This window comes from Corvus brachyrhynchos, unplaced genomic scaffold (genome assembly GCF_000691975.1).
Source record: "Corvus brachyrhynchos isolate BGI_N302 unplaced genomic scaffold, ASM69197v1 scaffold136, whole genome shotgun sequence".
Lineage (NCBI taxonomy): Eukaryota > Metazoa > Chordata > Aves > Passeriformes > Corvidae > Corvus > Corvus brachyrhynchos.
The window spans coordinates 6,719,552-6,734,932 of record NW_008239080.1 but is presented as its reverse complement, the minus strand read 5'-3'; the positions used below and the strand labels follow the sequence as shown (position 1 = coordinate 6,734,932).

At 37.6% G+C, this 15,381-nt stretch overlaps 1 protein-coding gene across 6 annotated transcripts in view; it reads left to right on the top strand.

The window, feature by feature from the left end:
• TINAG (tubulointerstitial nephritis antigen) overlaps positions 1–15,381 on the top strand; it is a 97,318-nt gene that overhangs the window by 26,442 nt on the left and 55,495 nt on the right. For all 6 annotated transcript variants that reach the window (XR_001863649.1, XR_001863647.1, XR_001863648.1 and 3 more), the window contains exon 9: positions 4,639–4,744. Coding sequence is in view for 2 of the 6 variants with exons in the window: in XM_017739290.1 (XP_017594779.1) it covers positions 4,639–4,744 (106 nt within the window). In the remaining 4 variants the exon portion in view is untranslated. The remainder of the gene's footprint in view (positions 1–4,638; positions 4,745–15,381) is intronic.

The following is a 15,381-nucleotide window of genomic DNA, read 5'->3' as shown; positions in this document are numbered from 1 at the left end:
CTTCTTAAAGCTTGTTATGTGGGCAGCTGCAATTAATCTGAAGCTCAGACTTAAGGGATCATCACTCTTTTTTTTTGTTCTGTCCAAATATGTTTACTCAAGGAAAATATTCTTTCCCGTACTGTATTTGATCTAAATACAAAGACAGTAATTTCTGCTGGTTTTAGAAAATGATAAAAATTAGGATCCTCAAGATAGATTTTCAGGCCTCAAATATTGAGTTCACAGTCTGTGTATAAACATTTTGCTGGATTAATCTGTTAGTACTAAATTTTACACATAAAATAATCAATATTCAGCCATTTTTCAGGATTTAGGCACTCAACAATTCATGTAATTTTTAAAAATTTTAATGCTTTTCGTGTATCAGGTTAAGGTGATGCTGTATGTGGAAAAATCAAGATCTACATAAAGGCATATAACTGAGAGTATGTATCATTGTGTGAAATCACTTTCTGTTTTTTCTTTTGGCTGTAATATGAATTTTAAATGAATCACAATTATGATCCTGTAATTTGTCACTCATTCTATCTTCCCATATTACAAATGCAGCCAGGGCAAAAGTCTAATTTTAAAACCATATCATACTGTTTTTCTGCATATGATCTTCAAATACTGAAGGAGATTTTCCATTATTCATTCACTTGTCGTTCCTGAAGAACTTACAGAGTGCTTAGGGACAGTCTTACCTAATGTACTAAGTAATGTTTAATAGCTGGAAAGCATTCAAGATCCTTTAAAGATCATGATGATGAATGGACTTTGATTTTTGAACATATTCAATGTTAAGAAAAATTATGTTTTTTTAACAACTGTGAAGCAGTAGGTGTAGGAATGTAATTGAAAATTTTGTGTTATACAGCTTCCAAGTTTGAATGACAATTTCTCTCTGACCTACGTCATTGTCTTACATGGTACAGAAACAGCAATTAGCATTTTTGGATTCAAATGAGGAAATACTAGTTTTTTTAAGAAACCAATTTTCAAGCAGTAATATTTCACCAATCCTTTGAAAACATTCAAATGGACAATCTAATATTGGCCATTTATCCTTTTTTTTTTTTTTTTTTTTTTTTTTTTTTTTATTTGGCTTTAGGAAATACTCTGATGATTATAATGCTGAGGTAGGAAAATTATCCTTTCTGACACATTAGTCAGTCTTGATTAAAAGAAAGGCTCACACATTGTTGGCAATACATCAGAGTTTTGACCCCACAAAACTTACAAATTCAGCTATCATGATCTTGGGAAAAATTCTTATATTTACTAACACAAGAAAATTATCTTAGAAAGCACTTGGCTATATTAATTAAGCCCTATATTAGTGTAGGGCTAAACTCTGTTTCCTTTTGTAGCTACTAGTTTTATTTCTCATGTCTTTGCATGATTAAAAAGAGATAAAAATTCCTATGTAAGCATTTTATGCAGGGGAATCCATAGAGGAATCAATCTTTTAATCTGCTGCATCTATATGCATAGATCTGATAAGCTCAGCATGACTGAAGTAGCTCATGCATGAACTACAGTAAAACTTAAGAAAATCGCTGCCTTTTCTGATTCATTAATAATTAATCCATTCATTTTGGGAAATGCAAAGTCTCTCCTATGCCAGAGGGAAAAAAAATTAGGTGGTGGACTGTGGTCATCTCGTTCAGTCCAAGTCACAGTATGTATCAGGACAAAGTCACTGAATAAATAAAAATGTCTCAGTCCTAGATCTAGAATTCTCATCATCTTTGCCCATCCTGTACTTCATGCACCCAGACCACTCTAACTCCAAAGACTGTATCATTATTTAGCTCCTGATTGCAAGGTATATACATATACATAGATATATATATTTACATATATATACAAATGTATGTATACGCACACACACGGGTGTGTGCTCAGGCAGTATATATGTAATATATAATCATGGATAAAATTCTCTCGCATAAACTAAAGTTATTTTGGAAACACACTTCAAAAATTCCTACCTCATTTTAATGGAAAAAATTTAGGTATGGTATATCTTCACAGACAAGAACGTGTCTCATTTGGGGCACAAGTTAAATTCTTTGTACTTACAGTTGAAGGCAGCAACATTGGAAGAAACAGATGGGCTAAGTCTCTTAATACATGGCTCCATGGCTGGTGTCACAGATAAAATGGGGTTTTTTGACAATGGAATGGCCTAAGCATCAGGCATGCTGGCATCAGATGGGACTCACCTTTTGCAGAAAGAAAGGAGGGTCTTTGCTCAGGAACAGGGGGTCTTTGTTGGCAGAGCTTCAACAAAGGTGTGATGGGGAAGGGACACAATATCAGGCTTGTCTGTGGCAAGGTGTGGGATGAGATGCAAAGTTAGAGGGATGGGGTGCTAGTGATGATCCTCTGCCTGTGCCTCTGAAATGTGCTGGCCACTCTGGAACACACCTGAAGTCATACAGAGTTGAGCCTATGACTCCTGAGGGAACAGAAGCCAACAGGGAAACACCATTCCATTCCTGGAAGTGTTCAAAGCTAGATTGCATGGGGCTTTGAGCAGCCTGGTCTAATGGAAGGGGATATCCCTGCCCATTGCAGGGGGTTGGAACTAGATGATCTTTAAAATCCCTTCCAACTCAAGGCATTCTATGAGTCTATTATTTAGAGTTGCTGATAAAGAATAGATTATTTTCTGAAACTGGACCTTGATTTCAAGAACAATGTGACTCACAAATGAAACTACCTTCTCCTGTCTCAGCCTGATGACAGATGAGATCTTTGAACCTCAGTTCTCCCATGGGAGGTATGAATTTTGCAGTATTTGCGTTCAACCTCATTTCTTTCCCTCCCTTTAGCCAAGGTATCAAAACAAGATCCAGGGAAGCCTCTACAGTAATTTTTTGAATGACTTATCCCCTTCACTTCCCCTGTGATACCCTCACCTAGAATAAGGCTAGCAGGTGTGTTCTTCACCCTTTCTGTTCCCTTTTATCATTTTCAAGCTCTCCCTCCACAGGATCCTCTGCAGCTCAGAAACCTCTACAGGTGATACTGTACCTAGTGGTACAGGGACATCAGCAGAAGTTAAATTTCTTGCTCTGTGCACTGGTGGTCCTGGGGACAGAGGGAGGAGGGGGACCTTTGAAAAGAGCTCTAATGGAGTCCTGAGCTTGCATCTAGAAACACAGAATAAAGTTTGTGTATTTTTCCACTTGGTCTGTGGCTATCAATATGTGAGCTCTGGTTTGGCAGGCAGCTCGACAGAAGCTGTAACACTACTAATTCAAAACATTTAATTTTTTTCTGATTTAACTGATATAGCCATATCCCCAACTTGTCACCTAGGAGGCATCATGGCTGTTTAATCCTGTGCATTGCTATCAGCTTACATTTTTTACATTTTTTTATGTGATTAACCTCATTAACAAAGTACATTCTTAGCCAGGTTTCCTGGGCAAATGGCCTTATTTCACTAGGTTTTGAGAAGTTTTTTCATCCCCTAAAATTTGTGACTGTTTTATATTTTCAGCCAAATGTGATAGAGGTTGTAAAGATAGCTAATTTCCTTCAAGTTTGTGAAAATATTCAGGTAAGAAAAAGAAATTTCAAAGTATGCCAGACAGAAAAAAATGACTGCATGAGCTCAGTTTACTGGATACTGCAGATCTATACCAGGCACATGTTAGAAATAGTGCAACCACTTAAAAAATGGTCAATGAAACTAGTACTTTATGGGACTCCCAAGGTGCAAGACCTTAGGAAATTGGATTACACTAATTCTCATGTTCCAAGCTGTGTGTCAGTTAAAATCATAAGCTAAAAATAAGCTGGAATTAAGATTCTATTTAATGTTTCTAATTCACTGGAATTTAAAGGTAATGTAGACCTGAAAAGTATTTTCATTTCTCTGGATTTGTTAGCCCACCATAAAGCAAATAGAACTAAGGTGGCAGAACATATGTCGAAAAGAAACCCAGAATTATTTTCTTAATAAACAAATAAATGATACTCCTAAGAAATAACAAATAGGCATAAGATGCAACTTGTAATCTTCATTCTCTTGCGTAAAATTTCCAGTTCATCACTCTTTCACCTTACATTTTTATGAAAAAAAGGAGTGATTTTTCCCACACTTTTACCTAAAAGTCATGATTTATACATATACAGAAAAACTAGTTTTCTTTAAGGACATTACTGTGTATTTGATGAACTTTAGGTTTCAGAAAAAGGCATGTCACTCCACCATATTTCACAGGCTACACATTTTCTGTTAAATGATTTTCTTGAATATGCAGATGCTACTCAGAACTGAGTAGTTTGTACATGAACCTTGAGGAGATACATTTTATTGAATTGGATTTCAAAATTTATGTAAGCCTTCACGAGGCAATGTTTCTTCTTACTGTATCGGAAGAAGTCAATGACAGGGAGTTTCCACAACATGGAAAACCAAAAAAAATTATAAGAGACCTTTGAGAGAGCTCTGTTGAAGTATTTCTGTTGTTTTGCTCACAACAGGGCACTTCTGAGAAATTGATGCTTTGAGATTAATTACAAAGTACACTTAATGCAGTCCAATACACAAGAATTTCACTGGTAAGATGCAAGGAGCAAAGAGGAATAGAAGTAATGTTTGCTGACTGTGGTGATTTTCCTATTGTTTTTCAGCGATAATGAAAGTGTATGAAGATTTTTTCCTTTACAAAGAGGGAATATATCGCCACTCCCAGAAAGCAGGATCTAAATGGAAAACTCATTCAGTCAAACTCCTTGGGTGAGTAAAGCACATTCTTTTACCCTTTTTCTCTGCCATTCATGGGTGTAATAAAATTTCAGTGACCAGTCTGGAACCCAAATATTTGACTGTCACAGATGGAACACTGCTACCTCCCAATATAAGGCTGCCTTGTCTGAGAATTTTAGAGAGTATTGGAAAGAAGTGTAGACCCATTGTCTCTTAATCTACTCTAATATTGGTTCAAAAACTTCAAATATAGTGTTTATAGAATAAGCCATTAAACCCCATATAAATATAGAAAAGACCCACATACACACACACACACACACAAATATAAATAAAAATACTTTTTGGGTATTCACAAATATTCCAAGTACATATCAAGTTGTGAATGCAAATAGAAACATAAAAATTGACAGTGACCTCCCAATGAAATGGTATAGCTTACTGGTACAGCAGTCTGGGCTCTCTGTGCCTTGAATAGAAATAAAATGTTGCTGAGATGCTGGTGATTTTATTTGGGAAACTGCTTCAGAAGTGTGTGTGTAGTACACCAGTGGATTTCCTCTCAAATGTAGACCAGGGCCACTATGTTAAGAAGACAAGTATCTAATAATGCATATGCTCGAATTACTGAACACACCACGAGGTTTTATTCTTTGACGTGAAGGGAATATGAAAGGATGAATTTATTAAATCAGCAAGTGCGTACACAGAAAAATGACTGGGGAATCTCATGCAAACATTTTATTGGTGGTCTAGAATATCATATAAATAATGATTCTGTGCATGCTAGGAAGATTACGGAGAGTATCTTCAACAAGTAGTTCAAGAAAATAAAGTTGTGAAATAAGGTGCATTTTGTGCTTGTGGTCTTAGTGAAGATGTCTTCATAAAGGGCATGGAAATGCATATAGCTGTGGAAACTGCTGGCTATGAATTACAAGAGTGTGCTTGATAATGGCATAGAAGCAAAGAGAAGCAGCAGGCTTATGAAAGATCATCCTTCATACTGCTGCAAAAAAAGTATTGACTCAGCCTAGCAGAGGAAAAGCTCCTGAATTATGATTATAGAGAATATTGTGAAGCAATGAAAAAGAGAAACTGGAATTTAGTGTAGAAAAATGGAGGGCTGAATTAGGAAAAGATGTTTATGGAGAACACATGGTATATGTTGGGTTTTGTGTGTTTTTTGTTGGGTTTTGTGTATTTCAGGTATATTTGAACAGCCATGAGAAACCAATAACATTAGACAGTAAAATTTGCAGTGCAATTTGGATAATTTAGCTCAGGGATGAGCTGCTGTGAGGCTGTGAGTTCAGGGGTTGGAAGGGCTGTGAAGCATGCTTGGCGCAAGCATAGGTGATGACAACTATTCCCTAAGACAAGATGCTCCACATTTGTGCAGAATAACCTACCCAGATGAGTGACTGTGCAAGAATGGCACCAGCAGACAAAGTGATGGCTGAGGAGAGAGAGAGGAGAAGATAACTAATGTACCAACTATATGCACCAACTATATGAAGTTCAACAAGGGGAAGTGCCAGATTCTGCACCTGGGGTGGGGCAGCCCTGGATGTATGGACAGACTGGGGAATGAGATGCTGGAAAGCAGTGCCTCAGAAAGGGACCTGGCCAATGGCAAGTTGAATATGAGTGGGCAGTGCCCTGGCAGCCAGGAGGGTCACCTGTGTCCTGGGGGACATCAGGCACAGCATCACCAGCTGGGCAAGGGAGGGGATTGTCCTGGTCTGCTCTGCACTGGGGCAGCCTCACCTTGAATATTGCGTGCAATTTTAGGTGTCACAATATAAGAAAGATATTAAACTATTTGGGGACATCCAAAGGAGGGCAATAAAGATGTTGAAGGGCCTTGAGGGGAAGCCATATGAGGAGCAGCTGAGGTCTCTTGGGGTGTTCAGCCTGGAGGAGACTGAGGGGAGACCTCATTGCAGTTACAGCTTCCTTGTTAGGGGAAGAGGAGGGGCAGACACTGATCTCCTCTCTGTGGTGACCAGTGACAGGACCTGAGGGGATGGCCTGGAGTTGTGCCAGGGGAGGTTTAGGGTGGATATTAGAAAGAAGTTCTTCATTCAGAGGGTGGTTGGGCACTGGAACAGGCTCCCCAGGGCAGTGGCCACAGCACCAAGCCTGACAGAGTGTGAGAAGCATTTGGACAATGCTCTCAGGCACGTGCTGTGACTCTTGGGGTGTCCTGTGCAGGGTCAGGAGTTGGACTCGAAGATCCTTTTGGGTCCCTTGCAACTCAACATATTCTGTGATTCTGTGTTTCTATGCTGAAGTGGAAGCTGAATTGAATGGGAACTGACAGGCTGTGCAAAGAAAAGATAACAACCCTCAGGCAAGGAGCCACTCTGAGCAAAACCTGAGTGCCTTGACTGAGACACAGGAATGTGCTGAATGGTCACTGCCAAACACAGAGTAGAAGGAAAGATGACTGGTCTCATGTACTGAAGAAGGACATAAGAAGTGAAAGAAAAAGAAGAAAACTGAATATGATGTTATGTAGGAAACCTCAGACTTGTTCAGGATTTAATATGGGGAGAATGCATTTTCTTACTAACACATTTACTTAATTTGAATATTCCTGAATGGATTCCAGTGGATCCAACAATATAAAGAGTTACCAAGCCTTGAATTGTCTAATGCACAAATGTTGTGGCCTCCAAGACTGTGCTATATAAAAATATTTGCAGAGCTGTTTAATAGTAAAAATTGAATTAGATCTTGACAAGTTGGAGACTGTTGGATCCCTAGGCTAGGTGTTTCTAGCAATGATAAATCCAGCCATAAAATATAATTCTGCATCATGAACTCTAAACCACTTCTTTTTACAGATTTCAATGTCTTCAGGATTAAGTCATCACTTTTTAATATCATTTATTAGTTTCAATGAATTTGAATGCAAAATATGTGTCGTGGGTATAAGTTCTTTGTCACTCATATATAGGTTGGGAGCAAAGGAAAATGTAGACACCTTGACCTAAATGAAAAACTCATGGGAATCTCCTCATAGTTGTACTTCAAATAAAAATAGTGATGAATAGTTGCATTTTGCTTAGCTGAGATGGCTCCTGGAGAGACAAAAAGGAGCAGAGACATACTGATAGATAGGATAAAAAATGCAGTTTTGTGTGGGTTGATGCTTATTTTAGGCTCATTTTTATTTATAACCCCTTCCATAAAAGAGATTCAGTATGTGTAAAGGGCATCCATAATAATGACTGACCCTATTAAGTTGATATTTGTAATATTTCAGAAACATTTTTGAAAGTGCCTTAAATTGCCCATGAACTGTACAACATATAGGGTGATGGAGTGATAAAATGCAAATACATTTTGGTGAAGCTTGCAAGAGCTATTTGTACAAAACCAGAAATGCACATATAAATTGCCTAATTGATCATTGGACCAGAAGGATTTTAAATGTTTAGATTCACTTCCCTTGTTCTGCAGCTTGAAATTGCAAGTTATTTTCTATCATTCAAAGGCTTATTTATAAAATCAGCTCTGACAGGACTGGGAGTCTGTTGCAGTGGGGTCTCCTGCAACATCCATAGACAGCGAGGCCCATGGAAAGAAAAAGGGAGTGATTTTTGATAGAAGTTTCAGAGATCTTTATTTTCCAGCCACATGGCCAGGGGACTGCTGAAGAACTGAGCAATCACAGGACAACCAGGGTCCTCCCCGGGCAGGGGAACACAAAATCACCAATGGGGAACAGGATTAGGATACGTGTGACCAGGGAGCAGGGAGACCCCGTGCCTAGGCCATGCCTCTACCCCAGGGTCCCCTCTCCCAGGACCCCATGGCAAGGAGGAGGAACCCCAATAGGAGTCTATCTCCATTGAGGTACTGTGTGACCTCAGGTTCAAGGAGAAAATATGAAAACATGGAATAGCATGGAAGGAGGAGGGGAAAATGTGGAACAGCCAGGCGGAGGCTGTTGCGGGGAGCAGTGTTTGGGTTTGGTCAGTCTCTCTAGACAGTGAAACAGGGCTTTCAGTAATCTGAAGGCAGGATGGACTGACCCACTGATACTTAGAGAGAGCAGGATCTCTCAGGCAGCTTCTGTGTCAGTATTCCAGAGACAGAGAGGTAAGCAGAAAAAGTGAGTAATGGAGACTGGGATACATAACAGCTAAGTTTTGACTTAGAAAAGTTAAATCCCTACACCTCAGCATGTTTATCTTTTATAGCTATTCATCTGCTCTAGCTTGAGTATCTAAAGGTGAGCTGAGTTGCTTTGTTGGATCTGATTTCTCCTTGTAGACTATAAAAGAATTTGTGGGATAACATCACACTTAAATAGCTAAAATGAAAAATTCTAGATTAGATTACAGAAATCTCACATGCAATGGCATCTTGAAGTTGCTTAAAACCAAAATGACTGGTGCATAATATGCATAGTAAGACAGTATTTTCAGAATATCTTGCATATGTATGTGTGTATGTACGTACATGCATTCATGGATCCGTACATACACAATTACAGCTCTTAATGACACCAGAATGAAAATAAGTTAAAGAGGCAAAATGAAGCTGCAAATGGCAAGTGGGACTAAGAAGGACAAACTATTAGTTTGGTAATTTTCATTTTTTCATCTGCACTCTGTTATTTTAAGAAGACTGATGGATGAAAAATGACATATGAAACCATCATTTTAATCTCATGGTCTCTTAATAAAAAAGGCTAAATTCACATCAAAGATGAACTTGGTGGTAGATTTCTTTCAGATCTGTGCATTTAAGCTAGGATTTCTGAACAAACCTGTCATATCTATTCTATACTAGATTCTCTGTAAATTTGTTTGTTTGGTTTTTTGTTTTGTTTTTGGTTTTGTTTGTTTGTTTGTTGATTGGCTAGGCTTTTAAAATTTCTTCTTTCTACTCTTCTGGCTTTCTTTGTTCCATCCAGGAAAAGAAATGTAATGTCCATAGGAAAAGAAAACCTGGGGCAGATTTGTTGGTATAAAATGCCGTAGTCTTTTTAGTAAGGAAAGTACAGTTCAGTAAAGGAAGTGCTTTGGATGGTAGCTGTGGTTCTAGTTCAAACAAATCTCATTTCCAACTTAGTGAAGTAAAGTATCCATCATGAATGTTTGCATTGCATTGCATTGCATGAATGTTTGTTGAGACAAATCTTCTCTCAAACTTTTATTTCTGAGTCATTTTAGTATCCATGCCAAACTACAATATATGATCCATACCTCACTAAAAAGCATCTGCTGAAGCCCTGACACTGAAAAATCCAGGAAGTCTCAAACGCCGGTGCCTTTGGCTATAGTTAAATCTATGGACAATCACCTTAAGGCTTGGAGGAAACAAGAATAATATTATTAAAAGCCTTGATAATCTCTCATGAACAAGATAGATTTTCAGATGCTTGGAAGGTGCTCAGAATGAAAAAAGGCTTTAAAAAGAGGACACTGAGATGTGCATTTGCTGGAAACACATTTCCCCTCTATTTTAATTAGCAATTCACAGAAAGATTTAAATGGAATAATGCAGCAGATTAAATGGCTTAGCCAACTACTAAACTGAAACATCTATGCCCTGAAAAAGCATTGGTTGAATGTTTAACACAAAAAGCCATACTAATGGAGATAAAATTAATATGTGAGGCAAAGAGCTTGTGGTTTACTGTTGAGGGGGACAGCCAGACAGAGCAACAGCATTCTAAGATTTAATACACAATTAAATGACTCACCTATGCAAAGTCCAAAGTCTTAACTACTGTTAGTGATATCTGGAGTTTTGGCTTTGGAGATGTTTTTCTCTATATTCTTCTCTTTACTTGCCCTCACTCGAGCTTACACTCGGAATAACTACAAACAAGTAACATCTTAAACCACCGAAAGTTGTGACCCAAACCCTTTTTTTCCCAAATAAAGAAACCTGGGCATGAGTTCCCTTTTTCTTTCATGGAGAAAAAATAATTACTTTATCATTGTCAGACAATCAGCGTCAGGTGTTATAGTTAAAAATTAAACAGAAATGCGCAAACGTATTTTACAGCAAAGAGAAATACATGAGGAGATCATGGGGAAAAGATACAGTGTCTGATGATTCATGCAGTTAAATCCATGAGACTGTCCCCCATACAATTCATTACAGCACATCTGTGGGATCTGTGGGAGTGATTTAACTATTGGCTCACTGACTCAATTTGACTCACCTCTCATGTTGAAAAGTCTAGGCAAAACTATAATTTCAAATTCCAGCAACCATTTTCTAAGAAGCTTTCTCTTGTGGTGAACATTAGCCAGTGACCCTAACCTTCTTATTTTTAATACAAGATTAGGAACAAAACTTTTGTCTAATTGAGTAGATAAAATTGCTAGTTTTTGAAATGTACTAGGCTTTTGTGATTCAGCACTAAGAACAGGTCACGATCCACAAAAGTTAGACTTTTTTTTTTCTCTGGTAGCATCATGACAGTTATACAACCAAGTCCAGGGAAGAAACTGAGAAGAGAAGTTTTGGACTGCATATATTTCTTGCCAGCAAGCAGTTTAAATCCTTGGTTAATACAAAGCATTGACTTCTACTAATAACACCTAATCTGCAGAAATTAGCCTGAGATCCAAGATCTGTCATTCCTCTTTATTTTTAATGCCTTATTAGATTTCAGTTCATATCTTCAGTCCTAAGGAGTGAGTTTGTGTAATATTATTTAGCACACTCTTTAGAAGTCTTCACTGTATTTGCTGCTAAGAGCATTTTACCTATAAAAGTGACTGTAAGCACACTTGAACCTAGTTTCTGTTATCTGCCAAAACACCTTGGTTTTGAAGCCACTGCTGATACACCTTTTTTATTGTATTAGGTTTTATTTCCAGTTTTTTATTATTTTATTCAATTATTTATTATCAGCTTACTTATTTCCTGATAATTTTCTTTATGCTTTTCTTGTGAAGTCCACCTTAATTTTTGTGGTACAATATATTGAAAAACAAACTTGGAAATGTTCAAATAAAACCAATTTCCATTCTCTGCAACACTACTGAAACAGTCTCCGTATTCTAGCTTTTTAACTGTCAGGCAGAGTTGTATACTCAGGGCCTGCTTCTACAGAGCTAATATAAAGGAAAAGTTATTACTGAAAAGGACAGCTAAGGTGCCTCTACTTTATAAAATTGTACACAAAATTATGAAAATAATTTTATATAAGACCACAAGTACTCATTCTTTTATCCGAAAGAGCAACATAATTCTTTTTACAGTAATTTTGAGCAGGTTTCCTTTGAGTAAATGGAAACATATTGCTTAGTTTTTTCTCCTGAAGGGGACTGAATACAGTTTTGTGAAATTACTTTTTTTTATTCAAGGTTATTTTTGATTGAAGATCGTGATAGTTTCTTTTGGAAAAGCTAAGTGGAGTATTTCTTGCAAAATATTTTTGCCACAGAGAAGAAAACTTCCTTTTAAAAGTTATTTTCAGTAATTGATAGACAGACCTTCTTAATGGTTTCTTAAAATCTCTTCTTTTTCTTCTTAATAGAAATGGAAAGTTTGGATATGAAATGGTGTCATGATTTAAGCCCAGCTGGAAATTAAGCAGTCACTCTCTCAGCTCCTTCTGTCTGTCACCCCACACACCTCAGTGGAATGGGGGATAAAATCAAAGTAAAACTTGTAGATTGAGATAAGGACAGTTTAATAAATAATGTAAAATACAATAACAATGGCAAGTGATAATAAAAAGGGAAAAAGAAGTGCTGTAAAATGCAATTGCTCACCACCTGCTGACCAATACCAGAACCCCCCTTCCTGAACCCGGATTGGATGCGCTTCTGGATAACTTCCCCCAGTTTGTATACTGGGCATGAGTTCTATGGTGTGGAATATCCTTTTGGTCACTTCTGTCACCTATCCCAGCTAGGATCCCTCCTAGTTTATTTTGAATTCCTCTTCACTGGCAGAGCATGAGACGAAAGGAAAAAAAAGTCCTTACTTAGCAAAACCCAAAACATCAGTGTGTTATCAACATCACTCTCATTCTAAATCCAAATCAAAGCACTGTAACAGCTACTGAGAAAAAGTTAACTCTATTCTAGCTGAAACCCAGACATAAGGTTGAAAGATTTCCTAAGAATATCAAAGGTAGGGACATTAGTGATCTAAAGCTTTGCAAAAATAACCCTAAGAAATTCCCTGTCTGTCCAAGTAATGAGATCCAGAATCTCTTTGCTTTTAAAATGACATTCATTTGGAGTAAATATCAAGCTGGAATAATCACAAAAGCAAACAAAAGAGTGTGATTAGGTTATTTTGGTCATCTTCCAGAAAATGCAATATTGTTCTCTAATGGATGTTGTCCAAGAATGTGTCAACTCACTTTAAAGTCTCTGTCAATTACACTTGGGAAAGAATTCCACTGGGAGTTTAGTTATTTCACCTAATTCCTTTAGGATTATGCTTTTTTTTGTTTTTAATATTGGTTTTGAAGATTTTGAGGGACCAATCAACACTTTCTCGGAGCTGCTACTCTGCAGGGAAAATGATCTGGAATGATATGTAGAGTAAGCTGGATGCAGCCATCACTACTGCCACTGGTGGTTAAGGTTCAAGTAGGGGATGTGGAAGGGAAGCAGCGGGGGGACCACCACAATGTATCAGGAGAGTCTGTTCTATCTTCTCTTTACCCACCCTTTGCAAAGAAGAAGGCAACAAATATATCTGCCCTGAGCCTTCTCTCCTGAGGGCTGAACAAAGCCATTTCCCTCAGCCTCTCCTCATACATCATGTGCTCCAGACCCCAAATATCTCAGTGGACTCCTGCTGATCTTGTTCGAGCCTGTTAATGCCTTTCCTGTGTGGGGAAGCTCAAGGCTGGGCACTGGGCACAGAATGGCAGTCCAAAAAAAAAGGAGATCAGTCACTTCTCTTGACCTGCTGGCTGCACTCCTCTATATTTTAATTTAATATACTTTAATTTAGAGTATTTGATGAATACTCATAGGCATTCATTACTGAGAAAGCAGCTCTTCTTTTTAAACTGTAAATAAAATGCATATGTCAAGTGCCTATGTATCTGACTATGATGACACAAATCCTGGGAAACTAAATTCATGGATATGTTATTGTCAAAGATAAAAAAAGTTACTTTTCTACCTTGGCTTCTAAGTTTTCTTTCATCTAGAAACATTTCTGAGAATCAGTAAATTCCTATCAATGTATGAAACTAGAAGCTGACTCTTTTAGAAAATAACAAATGTTAGAAATACATTTAATCACAGAAATGTGACCCTGTGGGAACTGGTCATCATCATGCTCAAGCAAGCGAGAGAAATTATGTGTAGTACGAAATGCAGGAATACATGAATATAAATTCAAGGCAATTTTTCTCTGTCTTTGAGACTAATGTGAATACTGGACTTTCACATTACAGCTGCTGTAATTTTTTTAGTAAAATGCTCATGAGTAAAGAAGTAACTCTGAATCTGATAAGAAATTCAAAAGCCTCCGATATATCTTTTTTGTTTAAATTTATGATCATGACAGATTGTATCTGAAATACCTTTGGCAAAGAAACTGCAATTATTGATAGCCCCTGAACATTCATGTGGTAATGAAAAGAAAAAGCATCATGAGACCTCTTTAAAAAAACGATAATTGCATTCCAGGGTGATTATGGCAAATACTGTTTTTATGATTCCATGAATTTAATGATCAGTAGCTACAATTTGTACTTGCAATTGCAATCCACGCTTCATCTCTCTGCTAGTCACCAATTTGTCTTCCTTTCCTTTTTCCCTTTGGCTGAAAATGCAGGTATTCCATGTAAATGATGGTTCACTGTTAACCAAGGAGAGTTGATGCCACCATCACTGTTCAAATAAAAGGGTGACAGAAAAATCCCAATTTCCCCATTCACAGTGTGGGATTTCTCATCATATTTTTGCTGGTTGCCTTTGAAAATGAATGGAGCACTGCAAATACAGCTCAAACATGCGATGTTGATGGAATATACACCAGTACACGCCTTGTCAATGGCATTTGATATATCCTAGGATTAACTTTACGCTAGGGAAAACCATCTAAACATTCACATCTTTGGTTTTCTGTTTATTTGTGCCCTTGTATAGGCACCCAAGCATCATGAGTAGTGAATAGTAACTAGACAAGCATTTGTTGTATAAATTCAAAACAAGACAGAGCTCTTTAAGCTCCAGCAGGCAAACCATGTGTACTTAGCTACCTAAGGTGTGCAGCGTAACTCTTGCTCACTGAAATACATCCAGGTGATTGGGTTGGAACTTCTTCTTCCCTGTGCATAAAGTGAGGCCTAAAAATCAGAGTACTATGCAGTTCAACTACAGGTATACAACTATGAAAATCCTGTCACTTGGCAGGTGGGGATGGCAGATGGGGAAAATTTCTTGTATGATTTCATAGATACTTCCATAAAAGTTAACATGTCTTCAAAGATGATTAAGTAAGTTTAGAGGTCACCCCCCCATACCATGCAATAAAACAGATTAGGCTGACAGCAGTTCAATTTGATCTGAGAAAAGCCGGGAATATTTTCAGTCTGAACTCACCATTTATTTCTCTAAAAGTGCTGGATGAGACTTTTAACAAAAACATTCTTAGGGGTCTTCAGTGTTCACATTAGTTTTAATATTCCTATACAGTTCAGTTCAGCA